Source organism: Toxorhynchites rutilus, chromosome 1 (genome assembly GCF_029784135.1).
Source record: "Toxorhynchites rutilus septentrionalis strain SRP chromosome 1, ASM2978413v1, whole genome shotgun sequence".
In the NCBI taxonomy this organism is placed as follows: Eukaryota; Metazoa; Arthropoda; class Insecta; order Diptera; family Culicidae; genus Toxorhynchites; species Toxorhynchites rutilus.
The window spans coordinates 167,994,013-168,017,458 of NC_073744.1; the positions used below are offsets into that span (position 1 = coordinate 167,994,013).

The window sequence follows — 23,446 nt, forward strand, 5'->3', positions numbered from 1 at the left end:
CAGTGAACTCAAGCAATGATAAATGCAACATCTAATTGTGAATTCAAATGTTTTCATTTAAAAATGGAGATTTCTAAAACCGGAGAAACCATGATCATTTTTTTGGGCAAACCATGATCAGAGGTGGTCAAACCATGATCATAATTCTTCTTTAAGGAAAATCGTTAAAAAACATAAAAATTTGAATAATTTCAACACCTTATGGTAGTATTAGCAACTAGAGACTTGGGGCTTTTCAACAAACCCAAACTCGTATCGATTATGTGTGATTTTCATGAAGAAAAATCGATTTGCATTTACTAGTTGCGTAAAAACACCCCAAATTGGACAAACCAAGATGATTTACCCTAGATGTAATCTCCCCGTGAAACTGGATCCCTGCAGTGTTCTGGAGTCTTCTTTGACGAATGTCTCGTCGTCCCTCAAAATGCAGTGGTTGGGACTATCCAGAATCCGGGATCACTAGAACCGGGTTTACGTTCACTTCTTGGCAGATTCTAATGATTTCACTCAGAAACCAGGATAAACAAGAATTACACCCCGCAAGTTACCCAACAGTGCCATCGGTTCCACATATACCCTTCAGTTTCAACCCCTATCGCGTGGAGTGATCGGAGCGGCTCCACCAGGATTGTGGCCCATATGAAGAGCGAATAAGAGAGGAAATCCGTGATTTTGAAACGCCCTCCCGCCTCGGAGCTGATCGTCGTTCGCGCGGGATGCTTAGAACATGTGAGAGAAACACACAACAAAGGTAACACAGGTGATTGCGACTCCGGCAAAGCGTCGGAGAGCGTCGGATCTCTCTTGGCGAGAGAAGTCGCGTTTCGTTCGTCCGTGATTCTGCTGCTGCTCCTGCCGATCCAAATTGGCTCCCATTGTGAAGTGCGCGGTGGAGAAGTAAAGTGCGAATTTGTAATCTGTTGCGCGTTCAGAGCTATTTCGACGTCTCGCGGTTCGGAGCGAATTCGAATATCGGATCGGAGGAACACTGTTTATCATCATCTTCTTCGAACAAAAGGACAACGGAGTAGCAGGAGCAGCATCCCACCGGTGAATCCGCACAGGTGTTGATTGGTGTGTCACGCGTTGGAAAGTGGGCTAAGTGAGTGCGCAAACATTGATTACCCGAGAGATGTCAAAGGCGCCAGGAAGAACATGGTGCGCTGGTGGTGGTGGTTGTGTGTGAGGAAGAGATTTGCGAGGGGAGTGTGAGCACATGATGTCAACAGTTGCGGTTTTTGGAAAACATCGATCGTTTCGAGATAACGAACGAAGATCCCATCTCAGGCGCGAGCATATGTGTGTGTGCGGAAGTGTTTTTTTTCTGAGTTTTTTTTGGATGCGATCGCCGATCGGATGACGACACAGCTGTGCGGTTTTAGAGCAGTGCTTTGGTTGGGGGGATGCTGAGCTGATTAATCAGGTTAGCTCGGAGCCAGTTTCGAAAGGATAAAACCGCTGGGATATCGCCATTTCGAGTCATTAGCGAGCCGAAGCGGGGTTTCTAAGTAAGGAATAATTTCCTAAAATAGGCATCGGCTTCGTCGCGTCAGCCTCCAGCACCAGCAGCAGCAGCAGCAGCAGTAGTAGTTGTCGAGTGGGCGCGCGCGGGAAGACATGAGGAAACACTGGTCAACGAGTGGTCGTACGAGAGTACAGCTTTTTGCATGGGAACGGGTCAGCGCCTAGTGGACACCACCGGTGGGGAAGGGAAGTGATGGCGCAACGGCGAGAGGTGGTAGTGATATCGCTTTTCGATTCTTCGCTCTCCGCTTGTTGTGTGTCGCGGCATTTTTTCTGAAGCCTTTCCTCAGCAGATTTTGTGTTTTTTTTTCCTGACCGCTGTTCTCTTCGTGTCTCTTGTACACTCTTCTATACACGCCCACCCTGTTGCTGCTGCTGCCGCCGCTGTTGCTACCCTGCAGTTCCTCGCACTGGCCGGGATCGCTCTAAGAGACAGCGCGCGCGACCAAGAGCGGTGTTAAAAATTTAATTTTGCATATAATGAACCTCCTATATTTTCCTATATGTGAGATTTCTGTGTCTGCCAGTTCTGCGCGTCTATAGAGTTGTTGTTGTTGGGTGGTAAAGGGGCGGAAGGGAGACGGCAGTTCGCTCCACCGCAGATTTGCAATCTAGCTCCTTTCGTCTTGTTCGGGGTTTGCTACTTCTTTGAACTGCACCAACTAGTGATGTCCGTTGATCGTTCGATTAATCGATTAATCGAATAATCGAATAGTAGACAATAAAATCGTCTATTAATCAAACGTGCAATCGATAATCGAAGCGAACGAAAAAAATACGTCGATCACTAGACCCAGATTCATAGAAAAAAAAAGTAAAAGGGTCTGTGCCCAGAGGCACGGACGGAAACTTGACGTAGGGCTGTGAGAACAATTGCTTTTGAATTGAGTGACCTAGAAGAAACCGTTTTGACGTAGGACTACGTCTTTCATTTCTATACCGGGGTGTAAAATTGAAGTTTCGAAAACGAAAGCGTTACGCCGGAGACCGAGATTTTGAGCGTTAATAGCTCTTAAACAACTGAACGAAATGGTATGACAAACACTTCATTCGAAAGATAAAATGTCTACGCGTCATATACTTGTTACTTTTTCATCCAAAAACTTGTTTCAATAGTCTTAAAATTGCTTTCAAAAATAGGCTATTGAAATCACCAATCGGTATATAAGCGAGCGCCGCTCGTAAATCCACTCAGTTATGATTGAACAGCGATTGGAGCATGTTGTCGCTGTTGTTGTGAATCTAATTTCGTTTATCATGAAAGCGCTGATGAACGGTGTCACCAAGAGCCTGTTTGTGCACCTAAGGCCAGAAGGGAATCCATCAGGAGGAGAGTGATGCCACGGTTCCGCTTGAAACATCGGAGCAGTCGCCACACACACATACACGCGCGGAACCCTCGTTGCTATCATCGTTGCTGAAAAATAATCTACCAGTTCCCCTGGGAATTACCAGTTCCCCTGGGAATTGAAAAAAACATTCATGCGAAAGAGTTCATTTTAATGTTTTCTATCCATACAACACTGCAACCAAATACATTTGGTTTTGTGATTTTTCAATCAATCTCAATTAACAGGAAAGCTTCTCAATATTATTTTTCCCCATCAGTAGAAAAGTTTCGTATCCAATATTGGATGCATAACATGAAAAACGGAAAATGTTTCACATCGCGAAAATCATGTAATTTTCGAGCGATTATTTGCTTCCTACTCATATAATGCTGCGACCAAATACATTTCGTTTTGGATTTTTCAATCAAGTGGGATCAAAGGAAGACCACGGCTTTCGGCAATTTATTAGAGGTGCAATGAATCTTAAGGAATTCCCGCTCTACGCGCACTGGCAAACGATGTTTACTCAACAATGTGAAAAAGGATTAGCGAACGCAATAACGACAAACGGGAGAAAGAGATGTTTGGAGGTTGAAGGAAATTAGCAGAAAACATCTTCATTTTATCTTTCGAAAAATGTGATTCATACCACTTCGTTTTGCCAGAAAGAGATTGTTGATGCTCAAAGGAGGAATCGAGTCCTCCGAGGAAATTAACCAGCGCAAATTAGAGAACACTATCGATTGCGGCATTCGTACACAAATAATTTTATGCGGTTTAAATGAAACTACAACGCTTTTAATTGAGGACGGCGGAAACCCTTGGGTTACTGCCTTTAGTAATGTTTCTTCAACGCGATTGGATTTGGATGGCAGAAACCCTAGGGTTTCTGCCAAAGGCGAGTATTCTTCCTTTATGGTAAACAGCACGGCACTGAAATGTTCTGTGTTACAGCAAAACGTCTCTCACTCAATGGATGTCTGGATATATTACCAGAATGCTCGTGGTTTGAGGACTAAAATTGACGATCTGTTTTTGGCATCATGCGACTGCGGCTTTGATATCATCGTTTTAACGGAAACCGGCTTGAATGACAGCATCAATTCCGAGCAACTGTTTGGGCCTGAATTCAATGTTTACCGGTGCGATCGTAATCTTTGCAACAGTTCCAAATCTAGCTTCGGTGGAGTGCTTACCGCAATCGCAGCAAAACATGTCAGCTATTTCATAGTGACGCTTAGTGGCTCAGCAATTGAACAGGTGTGTGTTGCGGCATCAATCCGGGGAACGAAAATTTCGATGTGTGCCGTTTATATCCCGCCGAACCGTAGCCGTGATGTTGCAGCCTTTGATCAACATGTTGCTTCAGTTCGCGAAATTTGCGACAAGGTATCACCTAACGAAGTTGTATTAGTTTGTGGTGATTACAATCAACCACGTTTATCCTGGGTGAGAAATGACAATGAGGTCGCTTGCTGTAGCACCAGCGTATATACTCCTGCTAGCTTATCGCTTATTGATGGTATGGATTTTTTGAATCTACGCCAGCAAAACCTCATACAAAACCATCTCGGTAGAATACTCGACTTGGTGTTCACCAATACAGCATACGATTCTATTATGATTAACGAATCTTCTGCCCCGTTGCTTCGCGTTGATTCTCATCACCCCCCGTTAGTGATATCGGTTTCACTCCCTTTCCCGTCCGACAACGCTCCTACGAACATCGACAGAAATGTACCACGGCCTCTCAACTACAAGAAACTAGATTTCGATGAACTATCCGATTATCTCTCAAACACAGACTGGAATCTAGTCCTGAATTCTGATCGCGTAGATAATATAGCCGAGAAGTTTTGCTCATACATTTGTCAGTGGCTAACATTGAATGTACCCATTAGTCAGCGTCCCGTCTCACCCGCTTGGAGCAGTGCTGATTTGCGAAGACTAAAACGAACGCGTATTGCCTGTCAGCGCCGACTTCGGCATCATCGCACAATGGAATCAGTGAGTGCGTTTCGATCTTCCAGTAATGCTTATCGTAAGTTGAATGCTAGATTGTACAAAGCATATGTGTTGAGAGTTCAATCCAACCTAAGACGCAACCCTAATGCGTTTTGGAATTTTGTCAATTCGAAAAGGAAAAAATCAGTCATTCCGGCGCATACATTTCTTGACAACGAACAATCTGCCTCTGTATCTGAAAGCTGCAAGCAATTCGCTGAATTGTTTGCATCCGTCTTTGCAGAATCAGCTGCTTCCGATGAAGAAGTAGAACGAGAAATCGGAGATGTGCCTACTGATATAGTGGATTTAGACATGTTCGAAATCACTCAGTCTATGGTTCTTGCTGCTACTAACAAACTGAAGAACACCTTCTCGCCTGGACCCGATGGTATTCCCGCCGTTGTGTTTCGCCGGTGTGCTGCCTCTCTAGCATATCCATTAAGCACGATATTCAATCGCTCATTTGAACAGCGTAAATTTCCTGAAATTTGGAAACATTCACTCCTGTTTCCCGTGTTCAAAAGTGGAGATAGACGAAATGTTCGGAATTACCGTGGAATCACGAGTCTGTCAGCTGCATCGAAATTGTTCGAAATAATAGTTAGCCAAAGCATACTCACTGGAGCGAAATGCTATATTTCTCCTGACCAGCATGGGTTCATGCCAGGTCGTTCGGTTACAACTAATTTGCTGAATTTCTCGTTTAATTGCTTTGTACAACTGGAAGCTAGAGCTCAAGTAGACGTAGTGTATACCGATCTGAAAGCTGCGTTCGATAAAATTGACCACCGAATATTATTGCGTAAACTAAGCCAGCTTGGTGTCTCCAATAGACTAGTTGAATGGCTCAGCTCGTATCTGCGCGGTAGAGTTCTCCGTGTCAAATTTGGGACATGTACTTCAGATCCGTTTGAAAACTTGAGTGGAGTACCTCAAGGTAGCAACTTGGGACCTCTGCTTTTCACGATCTTCTTCAATGATGTGGCGCTTTTACTTGGCGATGGCTGTAAACTAATCTACGCTGATGATCTAAAATTGTACTGTGCGGTGAAGAGCATCGAAGACTGTAATCGCCTACAACATTTGCTGATTGTGTTCGTCGACTGGAGCCGAAGGAACAAGTTGATTGTCAGTATTCCGAAGTGTTCCATCATAACGTTTCATCGAATTTCACAGCCCGTAATTTTCGACTACCGCATTGGAGATATTGTGCTCAATAGAGTTGAACAAATAAGTGATTTAGGCGTCTTATTAGATAAAAAGCTTTCATTCGCTAGTCATCGAAATGCCATTATTGCTAAAGCCAACCGACAATTAGGTTTTATAACCAAAATAGCCAAAGATTTGAAAGACCCTTATTGCCTAAAATCGCTGTACTGTTCATTGATCCGTCCTATCCTGGAGAATGCATCTCTAATTTGGATGCCGCACCAACTGAACTGGAGCTTGAGAATCGAGAGGGTTCAAAAACGCTTTATTCGTGTCGCCCTAAGAGATTTGCCGTGGCAAGACCCTGTAAACTTACCACCATATCGTGATCGCTGCAAATTAATAAGTCTTGACACCTTGGCCAGACGTAGGAAGATTCAGCAGGTAACATTCATGGCGAAGCTGCTTAACAATGAAGTCGACTGCCCCCGACTGCTGTCGCTACTCGATTTGCGAGTTCCTTCTCGAGCTCTACGAAACTCCGCTCTGCTCCAACCTAGATTTCATCGCACAGCTTTTGGATATAATGAGCCCATATCATCGATGATTCGCTCTTTTACTCATGTTGAGGATTTATTCGAATTTGGCGAGCGTTCCAACTGTTTTTCGAGAAGTGTGGCTAGATCTGAATACTTCCATGACGTACTGTGATATTATTCATTAAGACAATCCAGTTAGATGAATATAGCAATAATAAATAAATAAATAAATAAATAATGCAGTTTCATCAAAATGATTTCTTCGATATGGGGATATATTCACTACATCATGTCATATATTTCATATTCTTCATTATGAAATCCATATTTGGTCTATATCGAATTATCATCGACACGATTTTCGCTAAATGCTCCTTTCAGCTCGGCCTGTAAAAAACTTTTCCGAACTCTAAACCATCAAATTTGGAGCCCTGAAAAGGACCGTTGATTATATGCTAAGCTAATTTAGCACGCTCTCCTCGGGTACGATGGGCCAGCTGGATGTCCTTGGGCATGATGTGACGCGTTTTGCATGGATAGCACACAAATTGGTATCTTCGAATAGGCCTCCTGCAGCGTCATAACCGCGGAACTTTGGAAACGCAAGTTGGTTTTGAAGACCTGAGTAATTCCACGAATCAAATGCTGCAAAGGTAGCTTGCGGATCAGCAATTCGGTCGACTTCTGATAGCGACGAATTTCACGCAAAGTTCCCGGTCGATAGCGATGTGGCTTATTCACGCTTCCTGCGGCTGGTGCGCTTATCCAAGCTGCTTTCGTGGTGCCTTACCACCGAAAGATTAACGAGCTGTCTGCTTATATAGTCCCGATGAAACGAGTCCTCACGGTGCGAGAGTAGAGTAAGAAATGAACGAAAGCAAATGAAGCGTCATTTTATAAAACATAAAAGTATTGAATTTAAACCCCACCCTTATTATATTCGTTGCTTACCCTGGGAGAGAAACGAATAACATCGAAGTAAGTATACAGTAAGCTTATATAATAAAGAGGGTGGGGTTTACATTCTATACTTTTATGGTTTATAATGTGGTGCTACCTTTGCTTTCGTTCATTTCTTACTCTACTCTCGCACCGTGAGGACTCGTTTGTTTGGGACCAAGCAGACAGCTCGTTAGTCTTTCGGTGGTAAGGCACCACGAAAGCAGTTCGGATAAGCGCACCAGCCGCATGAAGTGTGAAGAAGCCACATCGCTATCGACCGGGAACTTTGCGTGCAATTCGTCGCTATCAGAAGTTGACCGAATTGCTGATCCGCAAGCTACCTTTGCAACATTTGGTTCGTGGAATTGCTCAGGACTTCGAAACCGACTTGCGCTTCCAAAGTTCCGCGGTTATGAAGCTGCAGGAGGCCTATTCGAAGATACCAATTTGTGTGCAACCCACGCAAAACGCGTCACATCAAGCCCAAGGACATTCAGCTGGCCCGTCGAATCCAAGGAGAGCGTGCTATATTAGCTTAGCATATAATCAACGGCCCTTTTCAGGGCTCCAAATTTGATGGATTAGAGGTCAGAAAAGTTTTTTGCAGGCCAAACTGAAAAGAGTATTTTTATTTGGATGCTATTCAGCATCGAGAAAATTCCGGAAAGATCTAATCGTTGCTGAAAAATAATCTGCCAGTTCCCCTGGTAATTGAAAAATACATTCATGCGAGTTTATTTTAATGTTTTATATCCATATAATACTGCGACCACATACATTTGGTTTTGTGATTTGTCAATCAAGTGCAGTTAGCAGGAAGGCTTCTGAAGATTATTCTTCAGAACAAGGTTTTTTGTATCCAATATTGGATGCATAAAACCTTGAGCTTCCAACGTAACGTTCTCGTTTTCGAAGTCCCCCAAATATTCATTTATTCATTCATTCAGAATGGATTTTAGATTCAACTTCAAACAAATGATCTCTAAATCAACGATAGTCCTACGTCACCCTTGCGGTTATACCATAGATATAACCCACTTCCTGTTTTTTGTTAGAACTGAACTGAATTTCAAACGGACTGGAGACTTGCAGTTAACAATTCGATACTAACCAAAGGAAACGCTTGTCCTTGGATGTCGTATGATCTCTGGAAATTGTTGTATCGAGTATCGAGATTACAATATCATACAATTTGATTCATTGGTGGAGGCGTTCAATTCAGTTGATTGGATCCCCTTTTATCAAATTGATGATTCTAATTTACAGTTGGATTTTTTCAACAATATTCTGGGCTATCTACATGATGCGTTTGTTCCAATTCGTACTATTTCTTGTTACAGAAGGGGTAATCCTTGGTTTAATTCAAGCATATGTAGAGCTATCGTTAGTCGGGATTTATTATACAAGAAATGGAAAACCAGCAAAAATTTAAATAATCACCTTGCATTTAAAAGAATCAGTAATAAGGTAAATTGGCTAATTCGGCTCAATCGTAAAGCTAAACAAATTTATTTTGCTGCTCGGCTTACTGCGATTGAAGGGTGTGTCACATCAAATTGCATCACGGAAAAAAAACTGTAGAAATTCGCCCAGTAGACCGATCCTTTTGAAAATTTTAGACAGTAAAATAAAAACTATTAAACAACTTTTGGCATTTTCTTTTTATTCATCCTTCGAGCCCAAGCCCGTATGCTCGCACCTTCCTCTTTACCCCGTCCATAAGGTGTACAACGCCAGGTTGTAGTTTTTTTTTTGAACAGAAATTTATTTTCTCTTGAAGTCCGCCTCCGATTTGACAACTTTTGGGTTCTTCCGGAGGGCCTGCTTCATAATCGCCCAATATTTCTCTATTGGGCGAAGCTCCGGCGCGTTGGGCGGGTTCATTTCCTTTGGCACGAAGGTGACCCCTTTGGCTTCGTACCACTCCAACACGTCCTTTGAATAGTGGCACGAAGTGAGATACGGCCAGAAGATGGTAGGACCCTCGTGCTGCTTCAATAGTGGTAGTAAGCGCTTCTGTAGGCACTCCTTAAGGTAAACCTGCCCGTTTACCGTGCCGGTCATCACGAAGGGGGCGCTCCGCTTTCCGCAAGAGCAGATCGCTTGCCACACCATGTACTTTTTGGCAAACTTGGATAGTTTCTGCTTGCGAATCTCCTCCGGAACGCTGAATTTGTCCTCTGCGGAGAAAAACAACAGGCCCGGCAGCTGACGAAAGTCCGCTTTGACGTAGGTTTCGTCGTCCATTACCAGGCAATGCGGCTTCGTCAGCATTTCGGTGTACAGTTTCCGGGCTCGCGTCTTCCCCACCATGTTTTGCCTTTCGTCGCGGTTAGGAGCCTTCTGAACCTTGTATGTACGCAGGCCCTCCCGCTGCTTGGTCCGCTGGACGAATGAACTTGACAAATTCAGCTTATTGGCGACATCCCGGACCGAACTTCTCGGATCACGTCTAAACAGCTTAACTACGCGCTTGTGATCTTTTTCACTGACGGAGCATCCATTTTTGCCGTTCTTCACCTTCCGGTCGATGGTTAGGTTCTCGAAGTATCGTTTTAGTACTCTGCTGACCGTTGATTGGACGATTCCCAGCATCTTACCGATGTCCCGATGTGACAACTCCGGATTCTCGAAATGAGTGCGCAAGATCTTTTTCGTTCGACGACATTTTTCCAAATTTACGAAAAATTGACAGTGAAGCATGGCCAACGTGATCTATACACTCTTATCTGATTATAAGCGAAAGCTGAAGATATAATTCCTTAAAAATTAAATTTCTACAGCGTTTTTTCCGTGATGCAATTTGATGTGACACACCCTTTAAGGAGCTGTAGATGGATTGAAAAACACTAGGAATTGGTCGATCAACATTTTAAACTTCAAATATTTTTTCTGGTGACGAAATCAATTCCCTTATTTCCCTTAAAAATCATGTTCATACTAATGACTTCTCAAGATCAAACGAATGGTACAATGACGCATTTTACTTCGACAGGATTCAATCAAAGCTTTGCACTCCATAAGTTCTAACGCTCTCGGACTTGACATGTTACCAATGAGATTCATAAAAGCTATTTGTCCGCTTTTGGCCGAACCTATAACTCACTTATTTAACACAATTGTAACAACAAGCGTTTTCCCGGATGCGTGGAAGAAATCTAAAATTACACCCATTAAGAAAAAATCTATTGAAAATTTACGACCTATCAGCATCCTTTGCGCTTTATCAAAAGTTTTTGAGAACATTGTTAAAAGAAATATTTGTGAGTATCTAACCAGAAAAAAAAAGTTAAACCAGTTTCAATCTGGTTATCGCATGAAGCATGGTACAAAAACAACTATGCTTAAAATTGTTGACGATATAGGACTAGTGCTCGACAGGGGTCGTCCTGTCATTCTTATTCTGTTATTCAAAAGCGTTTGATACAGTGTCACATAAAATTTTATGCCAGAAGCTCAGATCTACATTTGGGTTCTCCAACCATGCTACAAATTTGGTAGAATCTTATTTCAACGTGCGAACACAGGCTGTTTTCAACGATGAAATTTTATCTCAATTTCTTCCAGTATCATCTGGGGTTCCTCAGGGCTCTATTCAGGCCTTGGTATTCGCATTCAATCGAACCTTGGATGAGATAGATATGTGTCATCACAATGTCTCACGATCTCTCTATATGACATCATCATTTTTAGCAACTGATACCAAATTAAAACTTTTCAACTTTTGATGATGTATCTGTAGCAACCTTCAATAAGCTCAAGGTTGCTCCAAATTCCTGTGTGCGGTATGTGTTTAACCTGAATAGATTGTCCCATGTTTCTCACTTGCAACATGTCCTCATAGGATGTCCATTAATTAATTTTAGTAAGCTTCGTTGTTGCTTAATTTGACATAGAATTTCGAAAACAAAAAAACCAGAGTATCTGTGTAGAAAATTACAAACCACACAAAGTAATCGGGCCATAAAATATATTTTGCCAAGGCATCGTACGTCTATGTATGGGAATTCATTTTTCGTGCGAGGTGTAGCTCATTGGAATTCTTTACCCATAAATCTATCTAATCGAATCTACATTACACAGCATTTAACAGAGGTTGTATAGAGTTGTACATTTTAATTGAGGGGCTTAGAATGAAAGGGGTGTAAGTGATTTGATTGATTTCTCTACATCGACTCTCTCTTTTGGTCATAACTTAGCTGCAAACTCATTCCCAGCTGTATTTGACAATGTGGAAGGTAGGTCAGAACCTCATCTATCAGGTTCTATAGCAAACTTGGAACGTTTTTGCAGTTAAGTTAATAATCAAAGAAAAAGTTGACGAAGAGAAATCGATCAAGTCACTTACACCCCTTGCCTTCTGAGCCCCTCGATTAGGAGTTATTGATAGTTGTTCAAATAGTTTGATTATTTTGTTTTGTTTTTGTGCAGCGCTTGTTCTACTTCAGTTTAACAATGTAACATTAAAGGACAGAAGTCTTAAGTTACAAAATATAAATGTTCAATAATAATAATAATAATAATATCTGAAAAAGGTTGGAATCCGGCCTAATGATTAACATCTACAAGAAATGCTGAACTTTATTTCAAAAAAAGTTCAAGTAGAGAAAAGACAGTCTAAAAGAGAATATTTTTAACAACGAATCACAATGTGGAAATCACTGAATGTGGAAAACACTGAATTTTACTTTAGGACGCTCAAACTGGTCTGACTCATAATGGTATTGCAGTGAATGTCATAAAAACGAACGCAGTTGAATTTTTTCGGAAATGTTCAACATATTGCTGTGTACAGGAAGATACCCAAACTGTTTGCTGGATTGCTAGAATTTTGCCAATTTTCAAATCCGGTGATTGCACGAATTCTAGCAACTATCGACCGATTTCAACCCTATCAGTTTTCAATAAAATATTTATAACTTTTCTATAATAAAATATCTAGCCGCACTCGAAAAAAAAAAACTTCTTTTTATCGGGATACTTATTTGCTGTAGTGATAGTATATTTAAGTCACTTTTATTGAAAGGACGTGCGTCACAATCACAGACACACAAGGCGGCATCGGTGGATATAAACATTCAAACGTCGTTTTTTCCCGAGACATACGTTTAGCCGCAGGGCATAAAAATCGAGTTTTCGCATAATCAGCAAGCCTTGATCTGTGTTTTTTGAAAAAAATACTTGGGAATGTACAATTTACAAGAGACATATTAGATGTGCAACGTAAGAAGTTGGTCAGATTAGTGATTTACGTAGAATTTAAAGTAATCGCGAAAGGTATTCTATTGACGGAAGAGGGGCGGAAAATTATAAAGATATTCAGTGAACAAAAGTTTTCTAATCGCTCGATAGTAACAAAAATTGGTCCATCTGAGAAAGTGGTACGGAATTTCTTTAAATAGTGCCAGATATATGGGATATAACGACCAACAAATGGGAACACCAAAGTTACTTTGCGTCTTAAAGGTCGAATAAGGCACGAAGCAACCAGGAAACGATGTCCTGCTCGTACATTAAGGCAGAATCGGTTGTTCCAGTAACGAAGAGGCATATTGCGCGCATCTTGAATGAGTCACCAAACATCATGTGGAAGAAACCTCAAGGGAAGCCGAAACCGACCGCCACCCATAAGCGAACCATCTCATTTTCGCCCGGAAATACGTGAAATGGAAACTAGAATGGAGAATTGCCGTGAGATCGAAGCGAAATTTTGGGGGCGGAAGTTTGAAGTGTGGGGAGCCGTTTCCTATCACAGCAAGCTTCTCGTTTGTTTCATTTTCACCCGAATGAACTCCGAAAAGTATCTTCAAATACTGGAGGACGTTTTGATTGGCCATATTGAGAATAACGCTACCGAGGATGTCGTTTATTCAGTAGAATTATGGATAGATCCACGTTTCCAAGCAATCGAAGGCATGGTTTGCCGAGAAGGACATTCCGCGTCTTGAATGACCTGCTGACAGTCGATTGCAATCCCATAGAGAACCTATGGAAAATCTTGGCCGAGATAGTCTATGCAAACGGATGACAATTTGACAACATTTCCAGTCTCAAGGCAGTAATTAAGGAATGTTGGGCTATAATCAATATGGCAACACCGACTGACTCGATGCCAAATCGAGTTTTCAAAGTGATCCGAAATGGAGGTGGACATAATAAATATTAGTTACCGATTGGACTCGAAATTTGCCTCACAAATTTTCTTTTATTGAAATTTTAGGATGGGGCTAAACGAATGTCCACCCTGATTCCACATATTTGAATTACTTAGAAAACAAAAAGCGAATTCATACTTTTTTTTTGAACGAATTCGATGAAAATCAACAATAATCGCCTTTTATGAGCAAAACTGTACAAAGAATCGACTTATTTTTAAAAATATTGAGGAAAAATAGGATGCGGCTGAACGAATGTCTACCACTGTAGAAGTCTAACTAATTATATCTCTTAGTATGGCGATTAATCGATTAATCGATTATTTTGGGCCGATTGATCGTATCGAATAACAAACAGCTGGAAACGAAAGAACGATCAATTTCAAAAATCGGACATCACTAGCACCGACCACAACACCTTTGTATGTAAAACTAGTTGATTAACAGCTACAGACAACGGAGAGGGAAGTAGCAAGTGCGCTGTGTGTGCGCGCGATGCATCTGCGCTATCAGATATCTACGGGTTCTTCGAGATTTGCAACGAAATAAAAAATGACCTGCTGGAGAGCACTGCGCAGTGCCTATCAAAGCGTTTCGTGATGATTCTTTGATACGTCAATCGATCAAATCCCCTGCAACCAATCGGATTTAGCTCCGAGCCGCAAACGACGCATTCGCAAAACATTTATTAACTGTTTGAGTTTGCATATTGTAATTAGACGAGAAGTGCAAACAGCTTTTCCACATTCCACGCTCACTCTAAATTGCTGGCTGTCCGGGGCCTTTTTTCATGCCTCTTATTTACCTTCAGTGCGACCCTTTTCCGCAAATGCTCGCATGTGCGCATATTTCTATAGGTACACCCGGCTCAGACCTCTCCGCGTCGCGTCGCGCCGCTGATCCCATGAAACCTCTTAACGAACTGACCTGTGTGCACATGCAATTATTAACTAGGCACTTAGTTACAACAACAACAACAGCAACAACAGTCGCTCGCTGCAAGGGGAAGGTTGTTCCCTGATAACCCCCCCCCCTTCGATCCCTAGCGCGTAGTCCCGCGGTGGCGGTCTCTTTTGCGGTCTCACAGTTTCGCAACTCATGTTTTGCATTACGGGCGACTTTTCTGGTTTGGTTTATTGGCATGGGACTGGGGGGGTGTAAACCCTAGAGAACAATTATTGTTGCAATTATCATTCGATATAATTTGGGTGTTATTTATCAAAAACAATTTTTTCTAATGATTACATAGATGAAAATACAAGTTTAGTCTCCAAGAATGACATTGTCCCCTTCGATTTTATGACCCACAAGACATGTCTTTCTCAGTACTCTTCGTGAACTGTCTGTTCATCTGCCAAAGGCTCGTAATGTATCTTATTGTATGAACAGCACTCTCTCTATGGTCTAAAACAGGGATGGCCAAACGGTAGTCCGCGGTCTACCGGTTGCCCGCGTAGGTATTCCTAGGCGCCCACAAGCTGGTCTAGGATAGCAAACGCAAAGGATTACATATCCTTCCATCTTTCGCTGTGATCATTTTGTAGGCTGTTTATACTAACCTCAATGAAACATATTAGTTGAAACAGTACATATTTCTTCATAAAATTTTCCGTTTTAATATATTCAGCCAGATTGTTAGTCAATATTAAGTATTAAATTGATTCTACAACATCTTGGCACTCTGATTGTTGTCCAATAGTGCCAAGATGTTGTAGATGCCGGAACGGGCGTATCCGGCGTCCACAAAGTGCCGCACGATGTCCATTTTCGACGCGGCGGGGTACTGTTCTTTGAACGCGCACACTTCTGAACAGTCTTCCATGTTTCACAAAAAATACTGCGTCCGGAATAAACATGTCCACGCTGCTGTTCACAGTTTTGTGTTTGAGTACAAACATGATTTTTTCGTACCTATGTTAGAAAATGTTACATGTTTGTATTCGTGGTATGTTTGAACATACGATGTTTAATCCCAATGTTTCACATGATGTTCGAACATGGTGTACAGTTTCTCTTGCATTTTCACCCCAAGCACCGGCAGTGCGTAGAGTAGAAGAAGCGAATCGGACACCACACCACCACCACTCAACGCGTGGTGTGTTGATATGTTGACATGGAAAAAAGGCTTTCCTTTCATGACAATGGATGCTTCATCAAAAATATTGGGCAAATAAAATAAACATCTATTGATATGAGAGTTTTTCACATTTGATATCATTATTTAGTGCAATTCATGTAACATTCGCTATTATTAGCTATTTGAACAAGTACTAAAATTGAATTATTCAGCAGTGACATGTTAGGCGTGACGCTAACCACTCGACCACGGGAGCAACAATTTTGGCTGGATCTTTGAATACAAATGGCCAATACTGCTTGTTCGCGACGATCGCGACCCGAGCTATAAAACGAGCGGAGAAGAAAGGATGATGCAATCGCATGCACACATAGCATATGTAGTGCAGTGTAAGTGTAGCTTTTAGTTTTTTCCTTCATTCAGTTTGTGATAACATCGAGAAATTAATGGTGTGTTTTAGCCGCTGAAATTTCTCTACTGGTTCTGCTGTGTGCCGCTGAAGGTTGCATCTAAAACTAATTTTTGGGTATTTATTTTTTTGGTCAGCATTTGTACGACGTCGCCCGCTATGCAGTCGGCTCCCCAGACTTTAATTGCCAACATGCACGTAAAAAAAATAGAAAGCTTCTTTCTATTCAGAGAATGTTTTCTTTGAACGAAACCAAGGATTATTTAATCAGACTTGCAAAATGTGCATGAACGATCTATAAACTTTTACTTAGTCGCGGCAATACATACACACACTCTTTACCAAGCAAACCATTTGTCATGACAATGTCATGCGAAAATGCGAAAACAGAATAGAAACTGAGAGAGGTTGGCGCTCATACGGTATGACTCATACGGTATGAGGCATGGTGTCGACGCCAACCTCTCTCAGTTTCTATTCTGTTTTCGCATTTTCGCATGACATTGTCATGACAAATGGTTTGCTTGCTCTTTACAGATACACGGGCCGAAGGTTGTGCAGTCCACTGATGATTCAACAAGAGCCAAAGGTTGTACCGCTCATGACAACTCTACACGAGCTGATGATTGCGCCGACTAGTGATCATTCTATCCTGGATTCCTCGAGTCGAAAAAAAGTTCGTGCAATTATTCTACGTATTCTACGAAGAAATATTTTGGGATGAATAATTTCTTTCCGTGTATGAAAAGAAACGAAACGAAAGCAATGAATACTGCGACATCGGGTGATATGTTTGTACATGATGTTCTTGAATTATAAACATCGTGTTTGTTTTCACATGTTTATGTTTGTGTATCATTGTTCGTGTTGGGGATAGACACTCAACACTAGCGAGAATCATGTTCGAATTCAAACAAAAACATGGAATTTTCACATCGCGTGGACATGTGTAAGTGTTTTTCGGAAGACTGCTTCTGAACGGAGTAGCTTCACTGTTTTCGCCATCACAGTTAGAGTTCTACTGATAGAGCTGTCATTTTTTTTCTGCTGGCTCATGGGTTACTATGATTGATTGATGCTGCATGGGTAGTTTCGTTAGTGCGTGTTCAAGGTAAACCCATGAAAAATCGACAATTTTTGTCCTTTTTTTAAAGCAAACGTAACTGCTCACAAAAAAAACCCCACTGTATTACTAAACTCAAATGCTTAAAACTTCTAGTAGACAAAGATGATACAAAACTTTGATTGCATCTTTCACAGTTACTGATTTTGGAACATGGGACAACTATACGTAGAACGGCAGTGCAGCTCTAGTTTTACGACCTAAATCAATAAAGAATCGAGTTAAATTAGATTTTCCAATTTGACTCGATAGCAATCAGTCACACTAACTAATGTTGCGAAAGCTGCCGAAGCCGTAACATCCAACTGAGGTCTGGTGGCAACCAGAACACCTCCTTCCTCAACCATCTCATGCCAAACCGATGAAGTGGTTCTCAGATTTCGTGAAAATTGAGTAGGGTTGTTCCTTCTGACAGAAAATCAGACTCGTATTCTTTTATTTTTTCATTAGGAAGCCCATTTCCATGTTATGGCGGTCCGAAAAATAATTCCCCCCTTTTTTCAAAAACGATTTTTTTTAAAATTCATAACTTTTGAATTACTGGACTAATTCAGATAATCGACGTAGAAAACTAACGCCCCTTAGCCAATCTTTTTTGAAAAAATATTACACTTACAAAAGATTTGGATTTTGTTTTCATAATTATTGATTGTATCTGTTTTTTATAGTTTACATGATTTAGAGACCAAAGGCGCTATATTTTTATTGGCGTAGAACTACGTCTTTCATTAAGGGTGCCAAATCAGAAAACAGGTCACGTTTTTATGAAATAAAGTTAACGTTAATAACTATTTTTGCCGCAAACGGTTTTTGGCGATTTACATACTAAACGAATCGGAAATTCCCTAAGATTTGTTTAATATGCTACACATTAGAATCCCCTGGTTTGTAAATGGTTAAAATTCATGAAAACTTTAAGCGTTTCCATTTTCTCATACATTTGTTCTATCCATTTGTGTGCCTTCCCGAACAGAGATGTCAATAACGAGCAACTTATCGACGACCAACGAAGAGGAAATCGTAGAATTTAAAGTCTTCGTGAACAAAGGAAAAGTAGAACAATGAAGGGAAATACTTGCCTAGAGTATAAACAGTGGATCTCGCTGAGACAAACTTTCATTCGGCATCGGACTGTTGAGCGATCCAGTTCACTTTGCTTTCGCTGCGCTTCGATCTAAGATTGCTAATCCAGTGGTAATCCAACTTGGATATCGTCGTTTGGTTTTTCTGTTCGTGTTTCGCGATATTCGTATCGTGTGTTTTTCTTTCCGCGTCATAAATTGGACAAATTCGCATCGATGGATGTTCCAGCAGAGTACAAGCTGTGTGGCATTGGGCATTCAATCTTTTTCCAAGCAGTTAACATTGTTTGTTTTACGTCATCATAAGGGCTTGGTTGGTGCCTTTGAGAATGCATCAATGCATTAAACTGACGTTATGGCGAAGCAGGCGTTAAGGTTGTGCGCCAAAAAATTATTTGGTGAATACTAAGTTTTTTTTAGTTATATCTTACTGGAATGTTATAAGTTATTTGGATTCACGTGCCAGTCGCAAATCTGCCTTCAACTAGGATTGCATTTGCGCTAATCTTGATTATAATGAAGCAATGCTACTGTTTTCAAGGTTGTTGATATTAACAAAAAGAGTTTATTTCGCTTGTTTAGTTACCAAGAAAGTAAATGTCGTTCTGGAATTTTGTATGTGATTAGGTTTCGCTTACCAGAAGCAAAACTTCCTCCACTAAGGGTGACAGCTGCGCTTCTCTCGAGCATGAGAAAGTAATGCAATTAAATTGCGACATACGATCAGCTAGTGTATTGTTTTCCGAGGGCAAGAATGAATCATCAATCAATTATCGTCAACTGATTCTACAATTTTTTAATTGTTTCATTTTTTATTCATTTCAGTGATTATTCTACTAAGCAGTTGTTTCTAAAATTTCACAGTATTATAGAATAATATCCGAAGGTATAAACAAGCGACTTATATAAAATAACAGCGTAGTTCTACATCAACAATGCGGTCGTATCTTGGACACAACTTCCTATAATTTTTATATTTTTCCTTGAAATCGTCAGATCTGTTTACATGACATATTCAAAAAACTCGGTTTTTATCGCTTTTAAATTAAGATTAAAGAAATTAACATGTTTCCAGCATTCGCATAATATTCATATGCGACTAGACTACGTTGCGCCTACATTGACCTATGGTTACTTTATCTATATTCATTATAAGTTCTAGTCTTCAACTATCATGCTATACACCTAGACTTCAATCAATTAAAAAAAAGTGGAAGGGTCTGAGCCTAGGGGGCACGGATGGAATTTTGACGTAGGACTGTGATGGTTCAGAACACTTGGTTATTTTAAATGCAATTCTTTTCATTGTTAAGAAATCTGTTAGTTTAACTCTTTTGAAACTCTAAATAGTAACCCTGAAAAGGGCCGTTTGTTGTATGTACTCATAAACTTCAAACGGCTTGTAACTAACAAAGAAAGACAATAAGCTTCTGGCAGGAAGTTCAACTGTCTAACCGAAAATGATTAATGAATATCAGTGGGACACATAACAGGGTGGAATGGTAGATGAAGTATATGTGAATGAGTAAACAAAAAAAATATCGTCATTGATTACTTTGAATATGAAATTTATGGGGAAGAAACGAAAAAACATGTTGAAAATACTCACGATTTCATGATATTTTGAGGTAAAATACACATGAAATCATGAAGTTGCTTTATTTTTAATAAATAGCTATGGTATTGTGATTTCTTTTCATTGTCTTATTCCTATTATTAGGCATCGAGAGCAGTAGCTTTTTCGGTGAAATAATTTTCGTTTGCAGACAATCGCAATCAAGTCGTATTGGTTCTACTGCTCAATCTATCATAGAAAGAATTAAGTCATGAAGATTATTAATATTTCATTTCGTTTCATTTTTGTGATGCGATGTAATGCCGTTCTCAATAAATCCTCGCCTGATAATCGCTGCCTCCTCCTAATTAACAGATACCGCTAACTCCGTCTCGTTGGTTGAAAGACAACGCAATTGCCTGTAAAATCTTTTGACTATTCCTGGTTCTGGTCCTTCCATTTTTTCCGGAATTAATCTAGAATTTGTTTTTGTTGAAAAAAATCACTGCGAGCGATGAAGTTCAATTCGACTTCCGTGATAATCACTTCAAACTATTGACAGTAATGAAGGTGCGCGAATGCAGGTTTACCGAAATTCATCCAGTATAGTAAACAACGCTCACGCGTCATTGACATTGATTGGAATACCCTCTCACGCTAAACTCATTATGAGAGATATGATTTTGTGTTTCAACAGAAGAGAATTCATCAGACACTGGGAAAAAGTCAATGCCTGCTAACGTGAATAAATTTTGATAATTTATGGCACTGGTAAGGGTGCTCATACACTGTTTGACCGAAGCCAAATATTTGACTCTTTTTGACAGATAAAATTTGGTCGACGTGTACTGATCAAATATATGCTACACAAAACACAACAAGCAAATATTCAATTTTTGGATGCCTCGAATACTTTTTTAGTCTGTTCTTCGAACCTGTCGGTACATGGTTAGGTTACCTTGAATATTTTAGTCGATTTTATCCATGTTCGGTGTTTGACATTGTTTAACACTGTTGAATATTTAAGAGTGGCAAACAAAATAGTGTTTGTACAAATATCAAATCAAACTTTATCTGTCAAAATATATCAAATATTTGACCGCCGGGCAAACAGTGTACGGCCACCTTAACTACTCTTCATAAGGTCAAATGTTCTAAACTATTACTGTAATTGAAATCTAGATTGAAACCATATTTCATACATGTGCTCTAAGGTTCCAAAGCGGTTGTTCGATTACTCATTAACTAAATATCTTTTATCGAAGAAACGACTTCTTATTGATATTTTGTGGCGTTTTTCATGAGGGATCCCCTTCCACCATCAGAACACACGAGACAAAGTGGGACCAGCGAACGAGTTTGGTTCAGCGCATACAAAATGCGAACTCGGCGCGTAAACAAACAAAAGCTCGTTGCCGGGAGAAGACTTTAACGATTGTTTACGCGAGGAAACCTGATCCGAGTGCATGCTCTCTTTCAGATTGTTTTCAGAAATTCATTCTTGCCGCGTTTGTTCCTCCGGCGACTTGTATCATTGCCGTATGTTGATCCGATCTTAATGTTATTTTTACTTATAGGTGACATTCGACAGCCCCAATGAAGAGTTGGTCCCTTTTTGTGACCATCCTTGCGATGGTCGAGGCGACGCTTGGGAATCGTGAGCATAAAGTTAGTAGAATCTGTCTTCTTCGTAACCTGTGAACACTTTTACAATCTACATTTCAGGTCCACAACATTGTGCTCTATCCGGACAAGCACTCGTGGTGTTCGACGCGCAACATAAGTCAGGTGATTAGTTACCCCGGCTGCAAGCAAGTGACGATCGATAATAACGTTTGTGTGGGCGCTTGCTTCAGCTATTCGATTCCACACACCGAACCGTCGGACCCAGGCGAAGTCATCGGACCGTACTGTGATAGTTGTCAACCGTCGGAGACATCGTGGCACCACGTAAGCGATGCTGCTTTATACCCATCGTTTCTCGGCGTATCACATTTCTCACTTTCAGGTCACGCTAGACTGCTCGGAAAACTCCAACAACAACGGGGACGAGGAAGCCAAGCCGACGGTACTCGTGAAGCAGGTACAGATCATTAAAAACTGCTCGTGCACTTCCTGTGAGAAGCAAACGCACAAAAAGTACCACCATCATCACCACGAGCATAATCATGTGACCCAGGTGCCATCAACGACGTCATCGCTCATACAAAACGACATTCCCGAACTGCTGGAAGTGGTTCCCTACAACGAGAACGATACGGAAGTGATCCACCACTCGCCGGTTCATTCGCACCAGAGTGGAACCCACGGCACTACGTATCTCCAGCAACATCAGCTGAATCACTACGAGCACCACAGTCACACGGAGAACGTGAAAAAGCTGCTCCACCAGAAAATCGCAACTCTACTCAAAAGCGTTGAGACGACAAACTCCAAAACGGATCGCGAGCAGCTGATCGAAATGATCAAGCTTATCAAGGGCTCCAGCGATCGCAACTGGGACGAGTTGATGGAAACGCTCAAGTCCGAGAGCAACATGCTGGACTTCGAACGACTTCGGAACGAACTTGAGGCGGAAGGCAGTGACCAGATCAGCGCACCACACCACCACAAACCAAAAACCCCCGAGCAGGAGGATCACGAGCGACTGCTGAAGCATCAGTTCGTGATCGTCACACAGTCACCGCATCCACATCCTCCACCACATCACAATAACCATAACCACCACCAACATCAAGCGTCATCGTCACCGCCATCGTCCCATCATCACGCGGCTGGGGAAAAACTCGATCAGCATCATCACCTCCAGCGGGGTCCCCACGGAGCGCTGATCATCGCGTCGGACGACGAGGAACTATCCCGGATGGACAACGGGCATGAGATCAAGCAAAAGATCAACATCCACTCGCACGAACTCAAGCCGAACCATGCCGGGGCGATTCTAACCTACGATAACCACCACAGTGAGCATCTGGGCGAGTCCGGCGCCCATCATCACGTGGCCTCCCATCCGCACAGCGGAAAGGACCAAATGTGAGCGGACGCGGGACGGAATGGAATATACACCTACACATACTGTTTTAGGTTTCTAGTCGTTAGTAACATTTTCTTCTCTCCTCGACCTTCGGTTTCAAAAATCGAAGCTATGTTTTAGGTTCAAATTATGTCGCTTCCCGTGGTCCAACTTAAAAGTTTCTATCGAATATGGGTACTTATCGTATTGAACCCTCCCATTCCCTCATCGTATGGTTGATTTATTTGCCCCTAAGATATAATATTTATTTTTTTTATTTTCTGTTGGAAAGCTGGTCTGCACAGAAATGGATTGAGATGAAATAATAAGAGGATTGTTTTATAATTTTGTTTGTTTTCGCGTGGGTTTAGAAAAGGGCCCAACGCGCGTTTCAAATTAAATTACTCATACACTTTTTAGATCTAAAATAAACCGGAATATGGTTAACATAACTAAACGCCCCGTACGGAAAATGAAATGTGTTTCCACTGGTGAAAATAATGAGACATTCCACGGATTACAATATGATGGTATTTG

General features: G+C 41.2%; 1 protein-coding gene across 1 annotated transcript; it reads left to right on the forward strand.

Annotated features, from left to right (window-relative positions):
* Positions 1-859: 859 nt before the first annotated feature.
* On the forward strand, positions 860-23,397 carry LOC129774564 (uncharacterized). The gene is made up of 4 exons (XM_055778328.1): positions 860-1,105; positions 21,474-21,564; positions 21,622-21,846; positions 21,905-23,397. The coding sequence occupies exons 2-4, from the start codon at positions 21,493-21,495 to the stop codon at positions 22,931-22,933; spliced, it is 1,326 nt and encodes a 441-aa protein (XP_055634303.1). The 5' UTR covers positions 860-1,105; positions 21,474-21,492; the 3' UTR covers positions 22,934-23,397.
* Positions 23,398-23,446: the final 49 nt, after the last annotated feature.

What these genes read in the sequence shown, in the direction of transcription:
- LOC129774564 (XM_055778328.1), top strand. Translation starts at nt 21,493, where the DNA reads ATGAAGAGTTGGTCCCTTTTTGTGACCATCCTTGCGATGGTCGAGGCG. An exon ending in TTGGGAATCGTGAGCATAAA is followed by an intron (nt 21,565 to 21,621) that starts GTTAGTAGAATC and finishes TCTACATTTCAG; the next exon opens with GTCCACAACATTGTGCTCTA. An exon ending in CGGAGACATCGTGGCACCAC is followed by an intron (nt 21,847 to 21,904) that starts GTAAGCGATGCT and finishes TCTCACTTTCAG; the next exon opens with GTCACGCTAGACTGCTCGGA.